Raw genomic sequence first — 21,864 nt, forward strand, 5'->3', positions numbered from 1 at the left:
AGCCCATGTTGGATCAAACTTGAAGTGTTGATCTGTGGTGGCTATATATATATATATATGAGCTTAATGGGTAAAGGGCCACGATTATCTTTCGGCCTACACTCCAAAAATGATCTTTCGGCCAGCAAAGGGTTAGGTAACAAACTAACAGTTTAAATCCATGCCACTATTCACGACCGTGATACCCGCAATAACCACAGTAGCATTCGTTATATTCGCAACTGCAATAAACGAAACGTGACCGAAAAACCACAACCACAGTTTAAATCCATGCGTTGGCCTCTTGGCTCCTTTAAGCTATCAGTCTGTATTTTCTGCCACAACTGGTGTAAGCAGAGACTTCGGCAGGGATCTGGAGTGTTTTCCTTGGGATGTTTTCAAAACTGACAACAACAAAAATTGTTAGTCTACATTGTAGGCTTAAATATTTTTCAAGAGAGGTGATCTTTCAATTTGAGAATTCTGCACACAAATTAAGGAGATTTGTGATTTTGAGTAGATTGCTACATTTCTTAATGGAGTTTCAACTGAGGTTGAATCATTTGTTGTTGTCATTACGGTAAGCCGATAGCCTTATATTTTTGACACTATAACATCGGTGTTGATTGATGCAGAGTCCCGCATACAAGATCCCATGAGGACACCAGTCTGTATCAACATGACACATCATGATCGAGACAAAGAGTCATACAATAACAAAGGTGGTAATTCCACCAGTCGTTCGTACAATGAAGGCCGTTCAGGCACCACTCGAACAAAGGATAATTTGGGAACACGATACATAGGGAGACCTAGGCATTAGTGTCAACTGTGTGGGAAGCTGGGACACCTGGTTGATAGGTGTTGGCATAAGTTCGATCAGAACTTCAAAGGGGTTGGTTCTCAACGATCAAGGAACAACACTGATGGTCAAGTCAATGTTTGCAAATTTACTTCTGAAATTAATGATGTGTGTTATAATACATTTGTGAGTCTTTTTGTAGGAACCGATATGTCTGATGAAAATAAGACTACTGACACAACGCAGATCAATTCTCTCATAGCTAAAGGAGTCGCTATTTGTTACTCACAAATGGTTTCCCGATTCGAATTCTATGCACCATGTTATATATGAACAATCTGGAGTCTCCTCTTCGCGGAAATACTCAGGTAATGGTAAAGTATATCTTGGCGACGGCTCTACCTTTGGGATATCACAAATTGGTAACTCTATTTTATCTTCTAGATCTCGCGATTTAAAACTTAATCCCGTGCTTTGTGTACCTCATATCCCAAAAATTTGTTATTTGTGTCTAGATGTACTCGTTATAACAATGTGTATCTTGAATTTCACGCGGATAACTGTTTTACGAAGGATGAAACGAAGGGTGCGATACAAGTGGAAGGTAAACTGGAAGATGGTTTGTATTATTTTGATACTGCTACGGTCTCACATGGCATATTGCATCATGTCACTACATCACCTACTGCATCATCATCTACTAAAATAACATTTGTCAAGTCTAGTTCCAACTACAGGTTGTGGCACAAACGTTTGGGGCATCCATCACATAATGCTTGTCATTTAGGAAAAAATCTATCGCTGACAAATCGTAAATCTTAATCAAGCGACGTGAGAAAATTATCAACGAATGTAAATTGTATTTTTAAATCCAATCCGATATTTCAAAGTAGGGAAGATCAACATGATAACAAATAAGCGTCATTTTGATCAATCGTGGCAAAGTCAATTCAGCACTAAGAAAAAGGATAAACGAAAACAAACTATCGAAAATGTTCCACAAAGGCAGAGGAAAACATGTCACAAAGACAGAATTATTAAAAAACTAAAAACAAGATACGGTATAATAAAGTAAAAAAATAATGAATACCCACGGTTGATGACCAATACTAAAGCTAGTGTCGTCACTGGTAACAAAAGAAGAAGAAGAAATTACCGACAACACAAAAAAAGAGAAAAAAAACTAGGGTAAGAAACCCTAAAAATAGAGATACAAAATTAGATAATTTAATTTTAAGTAAAATATAACTCTTTTCAAAATAAATAGAGTAATTCAAGGACTTATTAGGTACTTTTTTTTATCAAAATATTTTTAAATAATTTGTTAAACGTCATCACAATTAATTAAAGAAAAAAAATAATATGTAGATTTTTATTAATTAGTCGAGTGATAAAAATATTTATGTTATCTTATTTTGTGTAGATTCAAAACACATCATTTACCTTGAAAATGTAATATATCTCTACCTAATAAAAGAAAAGCAATTGGTCATAAAATCGAGAGATTGCTATATCTTAATAATTTAGAGAGTATAATAAGAAAGAACCGACTTAAACAAACAAGTGCTGATTACAAAGGATAAAAGAACAGATTGTAATAATCAATCACACGACACGACATAAAATCACACTATAATATCGAATATATTAGGCAGGCTAGTTGTTGGAGCAATCAGTTGGCTTAAACGTGATCGTCTGCTTCCCAATATCATATCCAATCAAGAAATTCATCTGTGCTATGTTTCCATAGATTGCAAAATCTTGTATGGAACTGAAAGCCAAGCATATAGTTTTATCAGAAACCAGAACGAAGGTATTCAATGGCTTCAACTTCACATCGGCATCAGTGATATGTACAGTAACATCAGGAAATTCAATGTCGTTTTGAGCTTCATAGCATAAACTCAGACCCTGAGGTCCTTCAACCTTTGTGGCATTAATATGGCTATCCACGGCTGACTCAAGTTCCAAGTAAAAATCTGATGGAAGCAACGTCAAAGTAGTGCCTGAATCAATGATCATGTTGCCTTCATGTGAACCGGTAGAATAGCCTGTGAACTCGATTCTCTTGGTTCCAACACTGATGGCCTCAAGGGTTAAGTAGTAGAAAGAGTCGGGGGAACTTTTAACCAATGGAGTCGAAACAACTCCAGTTCCTGAAACTACTGCATTGGAACCAAAGTTCAGTCTGCTGGAATTTCCTGTTTCAGAAATTGGCAACAAGCAATAGGAGAATTTGCCTGCAATGGAAGCTCCCAGTTGGGAAATAAGTGAAACTTCACCACCTCCGAGGCCGATAATGCCAGAGGTTTTCTCATTGAACGTTCCGTCATTGTTGTGTCCACAACCGATGACTGTTTTAGGAACAGCCATGGGCTGACCGGTTGTCGAAGCCAAGGTGAGTGTATCGGCAGCAAGATCACCATTTGAAAAAGATGTATCGCCGTAAGAGACTGAATATTGGCAAGTATTATCAGTAGAACAAGAGCTCCCTTGGAGGCTGTTACATTGACTTGCATTGCAAGAAAGCTTTCTGTAAGTAGATGATTTACTAGGGTCGAAAAGTGGAGCTTCTTGCTTGAAACACTGAGAACAAGGCTTGCATTGAGTCCAAATAAGATCACTTCCTGTATCAGCTATTGCAACAACATCAAAACCTGGGCTGCCAACTGATATATTCATCAGATATTCACCCGAATTCGCAATGAGTTCAGCTTCTACTGCCTTTGTTGTGACAGAACTCAGCTTGAAGTGATTAACACGATCGAAGGAACGACGCAAGGCATTGGTGACACGAACAGAGGTGGTTTCCGAAGGATTGTAAAAGGGGGATCTAATGGAGTCACGGTGGATTAATTCGACACTGAAACCACCATTTTGAGCATCAACAAGGCAAAGGGTTGGGAGAGAAAGGATAGCTAAAACAATAACGGCCATCTGTAACAAGTTTGAGACTAAACACTGTAGAGAATTGCAAGTTCGGGTGCCGTAAACTTGATTTATTTTATAGTGTTGAAAGGGTAATTGAATTGAGACAGAACAAACTAAAATTAAAACTTACAACAAACAATTAATGGTGAAATGATACATTCAATTAATTTCCCTCTTTAAGTACAAAGTATATGAATACATAATTACAAAGATACATTTAACGTTCATTTCATCTCTTCATTGAATGTTTTTGAGATTCTCATAACCATAAAACCCTGAGATTAAAAAAGTAACAAATAACGTATGGTTTCCCGCACTGCTTCAGCTTCTCTTCTGTTGAAATTCTGCTATCTATGGAATTTGAGCGCCATAATGTTTTGCTTTCATCTTGAGATTAAAATAATAATTGATATTAACTTGAATTTTGCTTTAATTGATTCATTACATCTTTAGTAAATTAAGCAGTAACTGTAATAAAACTAGTCTTTTTCACACTTGTGACACATTCGATTATTATTTTTAGGGTAAACTACTCAAATGACCACTTAACTATAGGGTTGGTGTTGATATGACCACCATACTTTAAGTTTTGACAATATGACCACATAATTATTTAAGTGGTTTAAATCAAGCCACATGCCATTAATATTTAACGGAAGTGTTGACATCACGATTAAAAAATTAATATAATTATATATTTAGTCCTTAGTACTTACATATTATATCAATTTAGTCATAATTTTAATTTAATACAAAAAAGTAACTCTCTATTCAGAAGGTGTTATATGTCACTAGAACCTAGGTGAGAGTGGATACACCTCTACCGTTGGGATAAACTCAACATTTGTTTTTAATTTGTAAAATATTTTATTTATATTATTGTAAATTATGATATAAAAAGAAAATAATAAAAATCTAATAAATAAATTATATATATATATATTGTCATAATTGTTTTTTTTAAATGATACTATTTTTTTGAAAAACAATTAAGTTAAGAAAATAATTATGACTTTTATATATATATATATATAATTGTAGTCAATGTAAGGTGTAAAAATAAAAATGAGTTTAATATTTTTTATTAAAGTAATTTTTTTCTTTTTCAAAATTATTTTTAAATGATTATAAATCTAAGGGATAAATTACTCAAATAACTATTTAACTATGAAGTTGGTGTCGATATGACATCATATTTTAAATTTTGTCAATGTGACCACATAACTATTTAAGTGGTTTTAATCAAGCCACCTTCTTAACATTCAATAGAAATGTTGACTTGACAACTAAAAATTAATATAATTATACATTTAGTCATTAGTATTTATATATTCTATCAATTTAGTCTTATTTTAATTTAAGTCAAAAAATTAGCTCTCCAATCAAGAGATGACGCTTGTCAACAGATTATTGTGACACATATCACGAGTAATACGTGTCACCACCTGATTGGAGCACTTGATTAAACTCAAAAAGTATTTTTCATTTACATTCTTAACATCCCCAATATTAACATAGTTTTTTCAAATTTCATAGACCTAAAATAATAATGAAGTAAAACTCGAATGGCATTGCTAGTTTCAAAGAAGATGGGAAATTATCATAGAAGAGAGAAACACGTAAAAATATATGATTGTAGGTGTATCAAATAGTGAATTGGAGCTTGATATTTGCAAGGATAAATTAGTAAATAAGATAAAGTCAGTTGTCATAAAATCTCAATCTTCTCCAATATCTTCTTAATTTAAAAATAAAATCTTGTTTAAAATAATATTTTTTCCCTTTTTATTTATATTATCCAACATGAAGAAATTGGAATCAAACTATAACAAAATGTAAAGTTGAAGGATAAATATACTTTTATATATTTTTATTAATTATCACATTATAAAACAAATAATTATTTTATAGATGGAATACAACAAAAACATGTCTCATAATCAGAGACTCTTTGAATAATTCATTCTAGATTTTAATAATATTTGATTAGCATGGTTTAAGAATTATTTTTCGGGTACGACCAGTGGGCTTTTTCATTCATATGTACCAACACTAAAAAAGATTTAATGAAATTGCCCCAAGATTATAATTATTTATCAAAAGAGGACAAAAACTACCGACTCTAAATTATTGAGCTGGGTTACCTTAGCTATGCATGGTTTACACGTGATTTTCATCCTCCAAAGCTGGAACCTTTGAGGTTGATCCTTTGTATGGTTCTAGGTAAAGACAGAAACGGTACTCGATTATAAGATATTATTTTTTTAATTTATCGATTATTAAAAGTTATAAAATGATCTTTTAATCATAAGACGTTGTTTTGTTGAGTTTCTCGATTATTAAAAATTATAAACTAGTCACTAGACAATTCATATATTTCAAACTCGTCTTTTTCCGTTAAAAATTGACAATCACTTGAACTATACATTAACTTGTTTTTTTTTGTTGCCCTTCCAAGTTCTCAAGACTTTGCTTTGAATAATCCAGACCGACTCAGGTCGTACGCTTGGTTCTAGTGGGTGAATCTTCAATTATAAATTTTTTATATACACAAATATTCGAACTCAAAATATCTTTAAATAATATTATACTGCTTACTACTTGAACTAATTTAATTAATTGGAAATCAACACCAAAGAAAAGTACGCGCGTCAAAGGTAGGCTTTGGAAGATACCGACTAAATTTGTCCCGCAATTGGAAGTCGCCAAATGCTGATAAGGGTTTTCAATGTCACCTGAAAAAGTTCGTATCGCCATCGACGATGACATTAAATCAGATTTGGTGCCATTATTTCTATGTGCAACCGTCGGGACAACACCCACTGGAGCAGTCGATCCTATTGTGGAGTTGAGCAAAGTTGCCATGGAGTACAATGTTTGGCTTCACATTGACGCAGCATATGCAGGAAGTGCCTGCATTTGCCCCGAGCTCCGCCATTATATTGATGGAGTGGAGCTTGCTAACTCCATCAGCCTGAACCCACATAAATGGTTCCTCACAAACAACGATTGCTGTTGCTTGTGGACTAAGGAACCAAAGTTGTTAATCGATTCATTGTCAAGTGACCCTGAATATCTAAGTAACAAAGCAAGTAAATCCAATGCAGTGGTAGACTACAAAGATTGGCAGATCGCATTGAGTAGATGATTCAGGGCTTTGAAGCTTTGGATTGTGATTCGCAGACATGGTCTGGCCACCACATTCAAAGTGATGTCGCCATGGCTAAACAGTTGGAAGAATTTGTGAGGAAAGATAAGAGGTTTGAGATCGTAGTACCGAGAAAGTTGCATTGGTTTGCTTCAGGTTGAAGCCCAAGGCCGAGGACGAGGATGAAGGCAGAGAATTGAACTGTAAATTGGTGGAGGCCATAAATTCAAGTGGGAGAGCTTTCGTGAGTCATGCAGTGGCGGGTGGGATTTATGTGATTCGATGCGCCATTGGAACAACTCTGACTCAGCAACACCATGTGGATGCTTTGTGGGAACTCATCAAAGAAAAAGCTCAGCCTTTATTAATGGAGTGCACTAATTAGGGAAAATTGACACGGTCTCCCTTCTTCAACAACACTCGATCTGTATTTTTTTTTCTTTTCTTTTTTGTTGGAATATTGTGTATTAATGGTATTCTATTTGTAACCCCATCAGACCGATGCAAATAGCCCGATTTGATCTGGAGTGTCACATTAGGGCCACCCGAGTGACCCACAAAAAAATAGCGGAAAATTTAAAACTTTTCTTAAAACATGTAAACTCATAAAATCATTTATGAGTACAAAATAAAATTTATCAGTATTCGAAATAAAACAGATTTTCAGACTAATATATAAAACAAAATACAATTACATGCCCCCTAATCACATGTACCATACTCTGCAAGCAACGCCGGAAGAACTCCCTTACTGATGTTGATAGCTGTACTGGTACAATCTTTTAACCTGCAATGGTGATTAATAGAGTGAGCTTCGAAAAACTCAGTAATACAGAATTACCAGATGATGCTACAAGACATGCAGATAAATGGGAAGCCATAATTTCCTTATCGAATCAAACGTATACCAATTGCGGAATAATCTGGGGTTCCATTAGTAGTTCATCGAGTAGAAGCCATGAATCTCAGTTCATAAGAAACCTTTCATACTATCACGTTTTCATGAGGTCGAAAAGGATGTCTAGTGTGTTCCATCAGTACAATAAAATCATAATAGGTACACTAATCAAATGATAGTTCAGTAAAATCCCATAAATCATATTGTAGTGGAGTTTTTTTTTTAAACTCGTATTTTAAAACCATCTTACAAAGAGTTAACCAAAGGGAACATCTTAGGGCCTGAGAGCCTACCCAAGAAAGTTCGGGGCCACGGGGCCTACCTAAGAACACATCTTATGGCCACAGGGCCTACCCGAGAATGATCTCAGGGCCGCAGAGCCTACCTAAGAGTCACATTAGGTCCATAAAAATTTTCCAGCTTGATCAAAGTTGTACTTTAAAAATATGTATCTCCAAGATACAGTTTATACAATGATACAAATCCATAAGCCATCACCGTTAAGTCGGTGCATCCATAAAACATTAACCATATATTTCAGTGTACCACATGTTAAAACAATAAAACAATTTTCCAAAATATATGGAACACACTAGAGAATCCAAATATTTTTCAGATGCATTTTGTAGTTATCAGTATTGATAACAGAAAACTTATGCAATTTGATCATATTCCAGGAACGAGGTCCTATTGAAGAGAATCGATTTTTAACCGATCTAATCAGACATTTCAGATTGATACTTCAGAATTCCACTACGTTTCCATGTGCATCAGGAAAACGTTCAGGAACCTTTATACATAATAATTCTAAATTCAGATTTACTGCGAGTGATTCTATTACCCAAACAATCAGGGGTATTCAGGAATATACTTTGAATTCATAGGATTTCAGCCCAATTGAACCAAATGAGGTATTCAGAATCTTTTTATTCTGCGTTACTTGCGTTTTCAAACATGACCGAAGTGATTTTAGATGAAAATATAGAACCGAAGATTCAAGTCATTTACAATCTATGACTATCGATCGTATTATCAAACAACTCGAGTTACACAACTCTCAAACTGATGCATGTCAACAAGTCAATTCATTATCCTTCCAGTGTATTCACTTTTTAATACCATAATACAGATCCATAGATCATTCCCATAATCATCGTTGAATAGATCTTCCAACGGTCTTTATTTCATTTCCACATTTCAACGATATCATGAAATACGGACGTACTTGATTCATGGTTCATAACCCATAAGGACAATCACCTATTTAATCCTCAGTCATTGAGGTTACTTAGTTCGTTTAGTAAGCAAGTCTATCCTGGTTACTTTAGAATTTTCCAGAATAATTCAGACGTTTCTGAATTTCAAATACATGTTGTACTTCCTTTCAGTTCAATTTATTCATATAATAAAGTCATTCTGGTATTGTGGTTGATTTGACTCACGAATACCCACTTATTAGTACTGTATGCGCTCTAGAGTTGAGCTGGGCCAAGTACTTCCAGAATTATCATCGATCCAAATTTGAGAAGATGAACAACATTCAAGTGGTACTTATATCATTCAGGTAATGATATAGCACTAGCGTTGGTTAATCACTTAAGTTGCGTTCCATAACTTTTACTGGTAGCACAACATCCATGTTTATGTGGATTTCTTAATTAATCCAAGACATTTACTTATTCTATGTCATAAGGGCATTTTGGTCATTTTGGTTCTCAATGTTTTTCTATTCATTTCAAAGCTTGAGTATATTCATTCATTCCCGAGCTTGTTGACATTCTTGAGCCATTTCCATTCCAGGGGTATTTTGGTCATTTTACAGATCCAGTGTATTTCCCTCATTTCCTTACGTCCGATCTTATTATATAATTTAATCTTATCGCTTACTTCAGTCCTTTCAAACAATTCTGACCAAAGAGCACCTTCGATAACTCATTCTTCAGGTATTTACTCAATTCGGTAATTTTCAGGTTAAATGTCTTTTCAAATGTTACTAACGAATTTTCATAAATTTTCCATACAAAGGTAGGATCCCAACAATCAAATAAGTAATTTATCGATTTAAAAACAAATTCTCAGGTTACTCTCTCATTCAGAGTCAACTTGGATTATTTTTAACTCTCAAGGGCATTTTCGTAATTTTGTACCCATATACTTTTGGTATTAACTCTTAACAAAAATAAATATAGTTAAGAGATTATATGCTTAATTGCTTACCCGAACATTCTCGGATCTTGAAATGATTGATTAACAGACTTCTATTATCTTGCATAAACCCTATTGGGTTAAAAATCGATTATCCAAATTTTCTAAGCAAACTAGCATTTCTTATGCACATCTATAGTTTTATCAGATTAATATATCCTTTCAGAATTATTAATCAACTTCCAGGGACAATTCTTGTCATCTTATAACATAAGCGTATTTCCGTAATTTTACCCTACCAGAATATTCTCATAATTTCCCATCCAAGTACCTTTGATAAAATAAATTATATGTTACAGATCCAAGTTGATTCCTTTATCACTATACATAGAACTTGTAATTTTAATTCTAACAATCCATCAATTTCTTATAAAAGTCATCTAAACCATAATCAGTTACCGAATTTTTATCGTATTCGAATCAAGTGTAGAAATTAATTAACTACACATATGAGACCAATATTATCTTATTCATGCATTTACCAATATTCACATGTTCCATAAAGCATAAAGAGGCAGTAAAGTATTACCTCGATTTCCATGCCATACTGATCGACCATAAAAATTCCATTCTAACGTCCCTAATCTTAAAATCATCTCTCAATAATTCCTTAGATGCATATCGACATAAATTTCATAAAAAACGGAGCTTAATTGCGAAAAAAGGATCGAATCGAGTGATTAATCAGTGAAAAACAGCTTATCGGGTTCGAATTTGGCGAAACAGACTTCGGAATCGAACTCAGGACATCAACAAAATCCAAAATATTACTATTGAATTCCAGCTCACCAACTTGATTTCTAGCTTCCAATCTTTTCTAACGAAGATGGACAATCTAGCGTACAAAGACGACTTCAATTAATTTTTCTCGTCATGAAAATAACTTATTAGAATCTAATTAATAATTTGGGGACCCAATTGTTAAAATTAAAAACTTTAGGAGTCAATATAATTTTTAATTACTAAAATTAGGGACTAAATCGATCTTAATAAAACTATTATGCCATAATCATAATAATATGAAAGCTAAGAGACAAGGTTGAACTTTTAACAACTTAGATGGCTTATCTTGTAATTTACCCGTAGCCAAGAGTAGTGTTCCATCTTCGGAATCTCTAAAATGCATCCATATCAAGCTCCCAAACTATTTCCAAAACTACGTAGTTTTGGTTAATATGTAGCAATCCATTTATAAACCAAATTCCCCCTGCATTTCTCATTTATTTAACATTTCATTTCTTTTTTACTTTTTCCCAACGAAAGACTCTGTAAGAAGGTAGAGAAGCTTCATCGACCGGCCACCAAACTCCGGTAACCACCACGTCGGCTGTCATCGTTGATCGTCGGTCTAAGCCCAAACTTTATCATCCAAAGCATCTTAGTCTCCACATCAAGAATCCGGCCTTCGATAGTCGAGAAACCCCGTGGATAGTCGTAGATCTACAAAAGAAATTTCGATCTTCATGAGCTTCAACCACTCCGATCTTTCCACCAAACGAATCAAAAAAAAAATATGCAGGACGATTGGGAGATGTCGAACTGCTGTCCTTGTATGCTTTCAGGAAGTAAACAGTTAAAAAAAACGAACCTAGTCGAGCCAGCCTATTTACCAATCCAGGAATATGGTTTCCAATTAGCTGCATGCACACGTTATCAGTGAAATGGTTGTAATTCTTGGAAATCAAATGATATGTCCCCGTGGTATTTATCCGAAAATTGTTCCATAAATAACCGAAATTATGAACGAGACATGTCGGTGCTGCCAAACAATACGAAACCATGACAACTTCTTGGTTCAACTTCGAACACCCCAATATTGCCATGTTTGACTTTAGATCTTGCAGTTTTGTTTACGTAAATTCCAATTTCATGGCATTCTCAGGATTTCCAAGTGTTTCCCTCACTCTTGCTTGGCGTTTCAAAACTTCGATTGTCTGTGCCTTAGCTTCTTGTCGCATTCTGTCATAACGTTGAGCAAGATGTCGTTCATCTTCCAAAGGAGCTCCCATTATCATTGCTCTTAGTGGCTCGGCAACCTGTGTGCCAAGAGCCTTCAACAGATTCCAGCGTTCCTTCTCCATTTTCTTCTCCTCAGCTGGTCTCTTCTTCAAAAACTTATTTTACACGATATGCAAAGCAGCCTCCAATCAGTCATCTAAATTGCGGTTGCCATACTTTTCTTGTTCGGAGACTTGTCTCTTTCGTGCAAAAGATTAGAGAAAATCAATCAGAAATATAGAGAGATCTTAAAAGCCTAGAAAAATCCTCTTCTTCAGCAGTAAAAGCTTCATACTTTAATACAACCACCACCATTATTCTGTTGAAATCATAAAATAAAAAACAACTCTCCCCACTTGTGGTCTTCATTTTCCATATTATAAAATTAATAATAATGAATAAATTCTCATCAATCAATAATGAATAGAATTCACGTGAATTCTAAAGTCCTCTAAACCCATATTCAATTAAAAACTAACCCCATCAATTGGGGTATGATACTATTTGCTTTAGGTGTTATTTTGATTGGAGTGTAATTGAATTATTGTTCTTGCATTTTTACTTCTTTAAAACAACAATCAATAAATATTTCAATATTACTTTCATAAATAAAATTTATTTTTATTGTATGAAAAAATTAGCTTCTCTTAGTTGAATTTTGTTATATATAATGATAAAATTACCCCTTAACGTTTTCATAAATAGTTATTTTGTCTTTTATTCTTTAGTTGGAACATTTTAGCCTTCAATATTTCAAATTTTGGTAAAAAATTTCAATTGGATGAAAATTGTTAGTTGACTAACTATTAGCACATGTTGACGTGATATTTTCTCATGTGTTCAATTATTGATGTGACACATATCATGTCATTCATTTGAATGACGTGACACTTGTCACATTATCATCTTAGGTGATGTAATACATGTCATATTAATAATTAAATACATGTGAAAATATCAAATTAACAACATGTATTAATCGCTAGTCAACTAATGGTTTCTATCGAACAATATCTATTTTGATCAAAAATTGAAACGATGGGAACTAAAATACTAAAAAAAAGAGGGGGAGAGAGAAATACTAAGTGACTATCTGTACAAACATTGAAAGTAATTTTATCATTATACCTCAGTTATACCGCCCAAAAAATATAATTTCAATTCAATTTTCACTAGTTGACGTATTAGTAGTTTAATTTCATGATGAACTAGAAAATTATGAAGATCATGTTAATCTTGAAATTTTATAACAAAATTCAGTTAGTCCCTAAATCATGTTGTTTGCTTAATTAAAGGTCAATTTGATCTGAAAGTTTACATTATACTTTGAAATGAATTTAATCTAAAATTAATGTATTTAATTTATTTTTTAACATGATTTCATGTAATGTTGTGAAAATGTGAAAAATACTCCCAAAATATGTAACTCAATTAAAATAAAATTATGTAAGAATGATCTTGTAATCATCATGTTGAATTGGTGTGTATTTCCACTCTATGATTTATATTTTTTAAATGAAAAATGTTTTACTCTAATATCATATTGAGTTATTTCAATATTTAATGTGTTTTTTGATATCTGGATTGGTCCCTCTTAACTGGGTATCAGATGTCACATGAACATTATTAAATCATGATTTTTATATGATTTTGGTTATGATAAAATAACTATGAGGAAGAACATGACTAAATGATGCTTTGTATAAGTGATGAACATTGATGTCTAGGAATGAATTTTTGTACAATGCTACTTGTGTATGAATTTTTAAATAAAGTAAATATTTAAATGAAGCATATGAATATTGAGTGATAGTCTAATAATGATAAACGTGACTTTTTAGAATGTGTAAGTAATGATTTTGGAGAATTTTAGTTTTATTTTTATTGCATATTTAAGATGTAAATAATCTACTAAAATGCCAATAAACAATTTGAACATCCAGGAAACTCCTAGTTCATGACCAAATGGGCTTCTATTCGGTTTCGGCCCAAGGTTTTGGATAAGTTTTTGTCAATTTGTTTCATTTGTTTACTTTAATTATTTCATTCGTTCATTTTTTTTCTACCTTTTTACCTTTTATTAACTGGTTTGATAATCTTATTTATTAAGTTTTTAATTTTTTATTGAATAATTATTTTTTTATTGTTTTTTTCAATTGAATTATTAGGATGAGATATTGCGTCCTCTCGAATGAAGTTAGAGGTCCAAATCTTAGTGTTGTGTACGAATTCAACTAGGCTGAAAAATGTCATCCCTATAATGTGCTCTTACAGTATTAGATTCAGAATAATCGATTAACAATTCAAATACTGATGGTTAAACTAAAAAATATTATTTTTTATACAATATCTAAGTATATTCTCTCTAAAAATAATATATTTGATAAATAAAATTTTAACTTTTAGATTCATTAAAGTAATATACTTTCTAAGTATATATTTAAAATTAAAAGTGATGGTTCTTGAATTCGAGTACAACGCAAGGGTTTATGAGTGTTAATTATCAAATGATTAAAAGTTTTTCGAACATATATTATTTTATAATCACCTCATATTAATATAAAGATAAAATAAAAAGTGATTGTTATATTTGAAAATATATAAATTATATCAGGTTATGGAAAATATGTCCTGATTATTGGATTCCCCCAATACAAGTTTTTATAAATGAGGAAAATGGTATGATTGGTGGGGATTAATTCAAACTCATGATATACAATACAAAATAGTATCTCTAGTTAAAAGGTTGCTTATATAGATCATTTTAGTATAGATATATTAGAGATGACTATCCAGCTCAGTTGGTAGAGCACAAGGTTCTTAATCTTGAGGTCGTTGGATCGAGTCTCACGGAGGGCATTTCATAATTCGAAAGTCTTCTACGGAAGTTGCTCTCAACCTTGTGTTGGGGACAATCTACTATCTTACCTCTCTCTTACCCCATTACATATGGGAACAATGGACATCCATTTTTTTAGTATAGATGTATTAAATAACTATTTCCTCATGTTATTACCCTAGTTCAGTAAATGAATTATAAAGATTTAATAAACCCATAATTTAAAATTAGATATTTTCACTGAGTAAAAAAAACTATTAAAAACATATATTTTTTAAAATTTATCCAACAATATTCACAAATTAATTGATAAATACTTTACATATAAAATATAAAACATAAGTTAGATCATGTGAAAAATGATTTTTAATTCGTTTATTTAAAGATTATATAAAGTATGAAAAAGATAAAGTATTATTATAATTATATTATTTATTATTTAACGAAAATAGTATTTTAATAATATTTTAATTGAATTAATACAATATTAACCGGTAATACCAACTCAATCAGAATTTAATAATAGTATAGATTCAGATCAATTTAACTATGATAACAAATATTTTGATTATAAAATGTAAAGCATAAGTTATTCTTTCTAAGATGTCTCAATGAAGATTAGTATTATTTTTATAAATTTTGCTACTTGCACGTTATGACATATGATATGCACAGACATTTTGTACATGTATTGGACCAACCTCTGTCATATGACATATGGATGACAGTAGGGGTGTATTCGGTTCGGTTCGGTTCGGTTTTTTACCAAAAACTGAATCGAACCGAAATAAACGGTTTTTCAATATTTAAACTGAAACCGAAACCGAATAGTTAAAAAACCGAAAAAACCGAAACCGGTTTTTTCGGTTCGGTTCGGGTTTTTTAACGGTTCGGGTTTTTCGGTTCGGTTCGGTTTTTCGGGTTTTCAATGAAAAAATCACTTGAAACTATAATTTTTTTTACAAAAATTGCCTATTCGGTTCAATATAGAACAGATGGGTTCCATATGGAAAACTCGAACCGAACCGAATCAAAAAAATGAAACCTTTAAACCGAACCGAAAACCGAACCGTTTAAAGCCAAACCGAACCGAATCGAACCGTTTTACTCGATTCGTATCGATTTTTCGGTTTTCTCGATTTCGTTGCTCACCCCTAGATGACAGTGCCTTGTATGGCTAACAATCCTTTGAAAAATGTTTATTAGCAATGCTTATGGGTCAAGATTTAAGGATTCGTATAGGCAACAAAACACGTACTAATACACAAAGCATCCCCGTGGGACCAAATGAATACAAATTGTAAACCCTGCCATTTTGATGTTCACTTTTGAAGTGACTCGTACCTTTTTTTTAATTAGTTATCAATATTTGATTGATTGATCAATTAATTCAGATTTAATTATATAAAGATTTATTATGAGAGTGATTCTACTAACTCAATTCACTACATTCGTAAACATTACGATTTAAACCTATGATCTTATTAAAAGAATCTATTATCTTATTCTACTAAACTAATTGATTATTGATAGCGTGACTCAAACTTTTAATCGAAAAAATAATAATATAAGAACCAAGAAATTAATTGAAAGATGTGCCAAGAATAATATACTCTTTATTTCTTTCCATCCCTCTAATAAAAAGAGAGTAAACTATTCGTACGATTTGTGTCTAAATAAATTAGATTTTATTGTATTTATGATGTGAGTGAAAAGAATACTTTGATGTAAAAAAAATGTTGTTAAAAACTTAATCAACAAATAAATGTAAGTGGGGTATAAAATAATTATATATAACTTTTAACTGTCTTGTGTTAAATCCTCGAAAAGAGGACTTTAGTTGTTTATTATCTAAAAGTATAAAATACAAAAAATATTAATATAATAATATTTGTAATTATTTAAAATAAGGGTATTATTGTAGTTTTATGATTGAGATAAGATTCAGTAAACTAGTGATGACAACTCGACAAAACATTTATTTACTTCATGTAACTGAAACGGATTAATTAAATATTAACCTCTGAACTTGGCTACTTTCCCATTTTGGTCCTTATCCTTCGGGATATTTTGCTTGGAGAGACTAGCGTATCTTTTCGATAATTAAGAAGAAGAAGAAAAATACGAGAGAAGAAAGTAGCAGCTGTTGGTAAAATAGTATTGGAAGTGTGTAACTCTAAACCTGAGTTGTAAATGGAGTGGGCTTACAATGTTACATTTGGATTCTCCAGTGATTCAACTATTCACTCAAAATTTTGGATAAATTACTCAAATGATCACTTGACTATGGGGTTGGTGTCGATATTATCATCATACTTTCAATTTTGGCAATATGTCCAAATAACTATTTAAGTGGTTTTAATCAAGCCACACGTCGTTAACATTTTAACATAAGTGTTAATGTGGCAGTTAACAAAATTGATATAATTACACATTTGATCCTTAATACTTATACATTCAATCAATTCGGCCTTACTTTTGATTTAATTTAATAAATTAACCCTTCAATCAAGACGTAACATATGTCAACATATGATCATGACACGTGTCGCAATTGACACATGTCACCATTTAATTGGATAAAAAATAAATTAGGATGATGTGGGTTGTGGGGAATTGGTTAACTAGGTTGGAAATGGAATATCCAAGCCACTGTACCAAATGCTTCAATTGGCAACTAATTACAACAAACTATATTTAACTTATAATATTGTTAACGATAGAAAAACAAAAAAGAAAATCATTCAAACAAGGTTTCGAAACTATGCCAATTATAAAATCTAGACCACTTGATTAGTGAGAAAGTCCATTCAATTAAAATATTAAAATTAAATATAAAAAAAAACTTTCCAAATAGGTAGTGACATATCTCACTAGTGAAATGTGTCACAATAATCGATTGTGACGTGACATCTCTTGATTTGAGGATTAATTTTTTAAATTAAATGAAAATTATGAGCAGATTGATATAATATACAAGTGCTAAGGATCAAATGTATAATTATATCAATTTTATTAATGGTCATGTTAGCACTTCTGTCAAATATTAATGGCAGATGATTTGATTTAAACCATTTAAATAGTTATATAGTCATATTGCCAAAATTAAAAGTATGATGGTCATATCGACATCAACCTCATAGTTAAGTGGTTGTTTGGATAGTTTAACCCTATTATTTTTCATATACTAATGTAGCATGAACAAAGTGATCTCTGTGGTAAAGGAATTATTGTTATTCCTTAAGGATCCGGGTTTGAGCACCATAGATGTCAGGGGTGTGAGCGTTCATTGACGAGAGGTTGAGAGTTATCTTTGAACATATAATGTATTGTACTTACACTAGATTAATAAAAAAAAGCTTTTTTTATGTATGAACAATACGTAGAATTTATACAATTTTTTTACTTCCAAGAATAATTAATTAAACTAAAAATCAAATTTATAATTTTCATTGTTAAGACAACAATATAATCGGATCAGATACCCAAAAAAAATTGTGAGATTTATAATTTTTTTATATGTAATTAACTTTTAAATTCATTTTTTGGGATAAATAGACTATAATTTGCTATTTTAATTTTATTAACATGAAAAATTATTAAGTGATCTAATCACATCCTAATAAAAATTGGTGAAGACTCAACGAATCATACATTAATATTCATCTAAACATGATATTGAAAAGAAGATTAATTTTTTTAAAGACGTTATAAAATTTTTAAATTTGAGAATTTCCATCCAGGAACATAGGAATAGAAAGTAGGGTGAATATTGTACGTATTAATGATATGAAGTAGATAATTTTTAAAGTTAACGATTGCAGATGGAGTCTGTTAGGTTTTTGTTGTTTGTTATGCATCGTTAACCTGACTGTTACGAGTTGGTTAGAGGATGATGTTAGTGTGACGTTTCTCTTAAGTGACTCATAAAGTCTTTCTAAAAGTACCCAATCTCTGATCCTCTACGAGAGACATTATGGGTTAACTAAATAAAACATAGACTATTGCCTCTTTTTCCCCATTTTCTTTATCACTCTTCTTCTCTTTGTATTCCAATTAATATATATATTCACTTATTTTTATGGGTAAAGTACATAAATGGTTTCCGACTATAGATTATTATTTTGTTGTCTCTAACTATTAAAATTATAGAATGATCCCCAAATTATAAGAAGTTGCTTTATTGAGTCTTTTGACTATTAGAAGTTATAAAATGATCACCCGATTATTCATTATGTTCCAAACTCATCATTTTTTGTCAAAAAATTAACAATCGTATGAGCTGGACGTTAATACGCTGACTAAGATATGATAGTCGTTCGAGATTATGAGATCATATTTTATCATATCTCAGTCAGCAAGTTAACGTCCAACTCAGACTACCATTAATCTTTTTATACAGAAATGGACAAGTTTGAAACATAATGAATAGTCGAGTGACAATTTTGTAACTTTTAATAATCGAGAGACTCAACAAAATAATATTTTATAATTAATGGACCATTTTGTAACTGTTAATAGTCGAAAGACTCAAAATTATAGTATGATATAGTCAAGGGACCATTTCTATACTTTATCCTATTTTTTTATTTTCACAACATATATATTTGACTAAAAAAATATTATCGTTGTTTGTTCTCTTTTATAATTGACATTATTAAATTATTTTTTTATATTATAATGATCGATTTAATTAATTTCAAGTTAATGAATTTGTATAATTTTGTAATTGGTAGAGTTGTAAGAAATATTTACATCAATATTTTTTATATAGATGAAAAAAACAATGAAATGAGTTTTTTTTTTAGTTATGTATTTGTCTAATTCTGGCGGTGTTGATTGTTTTAGATGGATGCTATCTTTTTCTAAGTCATCTTCGTGGAAGGAGACCCAATGTGACGCAAAATCCATAATTGTCATCTTAATTTGACACATGTCAAATTGTACTTAAAATAGGGTAAACCACATGTATAATCACTCATCTATTATCAGTTTATCACGGTTTTATTTGGACATCCAACTATTTTTTCTCTAAATCATATCAAATGTTATGTCTTGATTTTATTTTGGCCACCTATAGTTGAAAAATTAATGATAATGTAGATGTGTCACACCATAATAATATTGTAATAAAATTACAATATAAAATTAATTTTTTATACTCTTAACAATTTGACATTAAACGTTTATATCTTTGTGTATGCAATGTTAGAACCCGAAACCTAAAAAACATAATAATAATTCATTTACCATTCAAGTCATTTGGTCCATGCATATCAAACTAAACTTAAATCTAAATCTTAGCAATTCAAATGGAAATTAGTTTAATTTGAAATCCTAAATTTCTAAATTTAGACTTATCCAAACATTTATCTGTTAAAGATTTTGAAACACAAAATAGTAATCCGTTTAGATGATTTTAAAGTATCAAAATTTTCTTAACCTATTAATAAAATATAAATACTGCAGTTACTCAAATTTAAAATTTTTAAGAAAATAATATTTTTTTATTACTGAGATTGTTTGATTATTGATGTAAGATTTAGAGTTTATAAATGGCTGAGTAAATGTATTATTTTAGAATGAAACTTGAATTATGTGCTTTCAAGATATGATAAACAGCTCTTTATTTTCATTAACTTTCTGCATACAGAAATCATAATAAAATCACACAGACGCCAAAACACGTTTTCCTCCCGACAAGACAGACATTATATATAATTACGAACAAAATAATATATTATTATATATATCTTACAGACATAGATTAACTCGGGTCACTAGTCTACTCTACCTTTCAACGTCCATAACTGCAAAAAGCTTTTGCCCCTTCTGATATTCAAAATCATCAAATTCTTCTTTCTTTTTCAGTTCCAGTTCCAATTCCAGGTCTTCTTCCTTCTTCAGCGTTGAGTACTCAACTTTTTCTCCATAAAATTTAGCCAAAACCAAGTAGAAAGCCACTGAGAAAATAGTGACGGCTATCAAGGTCCAGCTGAACAGAATATTTACTAACGATTTAGCTCGGTGTAGTGCCTCGTGGCTCGAGCAGTTGACGACCTGGTGACCATCTTCAAAATGGAGGAAGCAGCCTTTGGAAACCAATGATGGAGTCCAGATCATATATCCCATGACAATGAGCCACACACCTTGATACAAAATACTGATGGACCTTATAAAGCTGAACATGAAGCTCTTGGGAAGCCCAATTCCCATGAGAGTGGTGGTTAAAGAAACAACGATGACGCTCTTCAGAAGCAAGTGATATTGACCCTCGATCCCCATGTGATCAGCTGAATGAAAGTGGAAGAGGAGGAGCTGTTGGGCAAAGGCTATTGCTGCAATGAATTGTGTGAGGCTATACGTGGCTCTGGGGCTAACTTTATCAAGGAGAATAGCGAAAGCTGCGTAGGTAAAGAAAGTCATTGATATGGAAGAGTGCTCGAAGTTTTGGAGATGATTTGAAGGAATGGTTCCATCTGGATCAAAAGGTTGGTGCCTTGCAGGGCCAATGAAGAGCTCCATGGAGATGGAGATGGAGGTGGCTACCATGATTAGAAACAGTTCTAACTGCCTTAATTTTGGTGCGGGGAACCATGAGGTGGATGTGTAGGAACTTGGGTGGAGAGAATGGAGCTTGATATGATTAAACAGATGCCAAAACCCAAGGAAAAAGAAGGCTAAACCTGGAGCTACATGCCCCACTAGAGAACCCATTTATCCTTCTGTACGTTTTTATGAGTCTTGCTTCTTGGTGTGTGTGTGAGCAAATTGAAGCAAAGGCTTGAGGGAGCTAAAAGGAGTTGGATGGGATGAGTTTCTAAGGACTCCATAACCTTCTATATATATTAGGGGATTTTGCAAATATGAATGGTTGATCTATTTTCTGCAATACTCGATCTAAATTAGTCTATCAATAGATTAGATATAAGTGATTAATTAAAAAAATGGAAAGGATTAATTATTATTTTTTTAAACAAAAAAGGAATGGATTAAGTATTCAACTATAATAAATAGTACGATATTTTTGGTTGGGATAGATCGATCAGATTGGATTTTTATCC

The 21,864-nt window shown here is 31.9% G+C and overlaps 2 protein-coding genes and 1 pseudogene across 2 annotated transcripts; 1 reads left to right on the forward strand and 2 right to left on the reverse strand.

Annotated features, from left to right (window-relative positions):
• Window positions 1-2,437: 2,437 nt before the first annotated feature.
• On the reverse strand, window positions 2,438-3,929 carry LOC120116070 (aspartic proteinase CDR1-like). The gene is made up of 2 exons (XM_039136628.1): window positions 3,912-3,929; window positions 2,438-3,718 (listed from the first exon to the last, which is right to left on the reverse strand). The coding sequence occupies exons 1-2, from the start codon at window positions 3,927-3,929 to the stop codon at window positions 2,438-2,440; spliced, it is 1,299 nt and encodes a 432-aa protein (XP_038992559.1).
• Window positions 3,930-5,925: 1,996 nt separating this feature from the next.
• On the forward strand, window positions 5,926-7,245 carry LOC120116071 (annotated as a pseudogene).
• A 13,276-nt stretch (window positions 7,246-20,521) lies between these two features.
• On the reverse strand, window positions 20,522-21,596 carry LOC120116139 (transmembrane protein 45A-like). Its single transcript, XM_039136690.1, has one exon. It carries the CDS (start codon window positions 21,515-21,517, stop codon window positions 20,591-20,593), a length of 927 nt encoding a protein of 308 aa, XP_038992621.1. The 5' UTR covers window positions 21,518-21,596; the 3' UTR covers window positions 20,522-20,590.
• Window positions 21,597-21,864: the final 268 nt, after the last annotated feature.

The sequence above is a fragment of the Hibiscus syriacus genome, unplaced genomic scaffold (assembly GCF_006381635.1).
Source record: "Hibiscus syriacus cultivar Baekdansim isolate YM2019G1 unplaced genomic scaffold, ASM638163v2 tig00110283_pilon, whole genome shotgun sequence".
Classification (NCBI taxonomy): domain Eukaryota; kingdom Viridiplantae; phylum Streptophyta; class Magnoliopsida; order Malvales; family Malvaceae; genus Hibiscus; species Hibiscus syriacus.

Coding starts and splice junctions, on each gene's coding strand:
- LOC120116139 (XM_039136690.1), bottom strand. CDS start 21,517: ATGGGTTCTCTAGTGGGGCATGTAGCTCCAGGTTTAGCCTTCTTTTTC.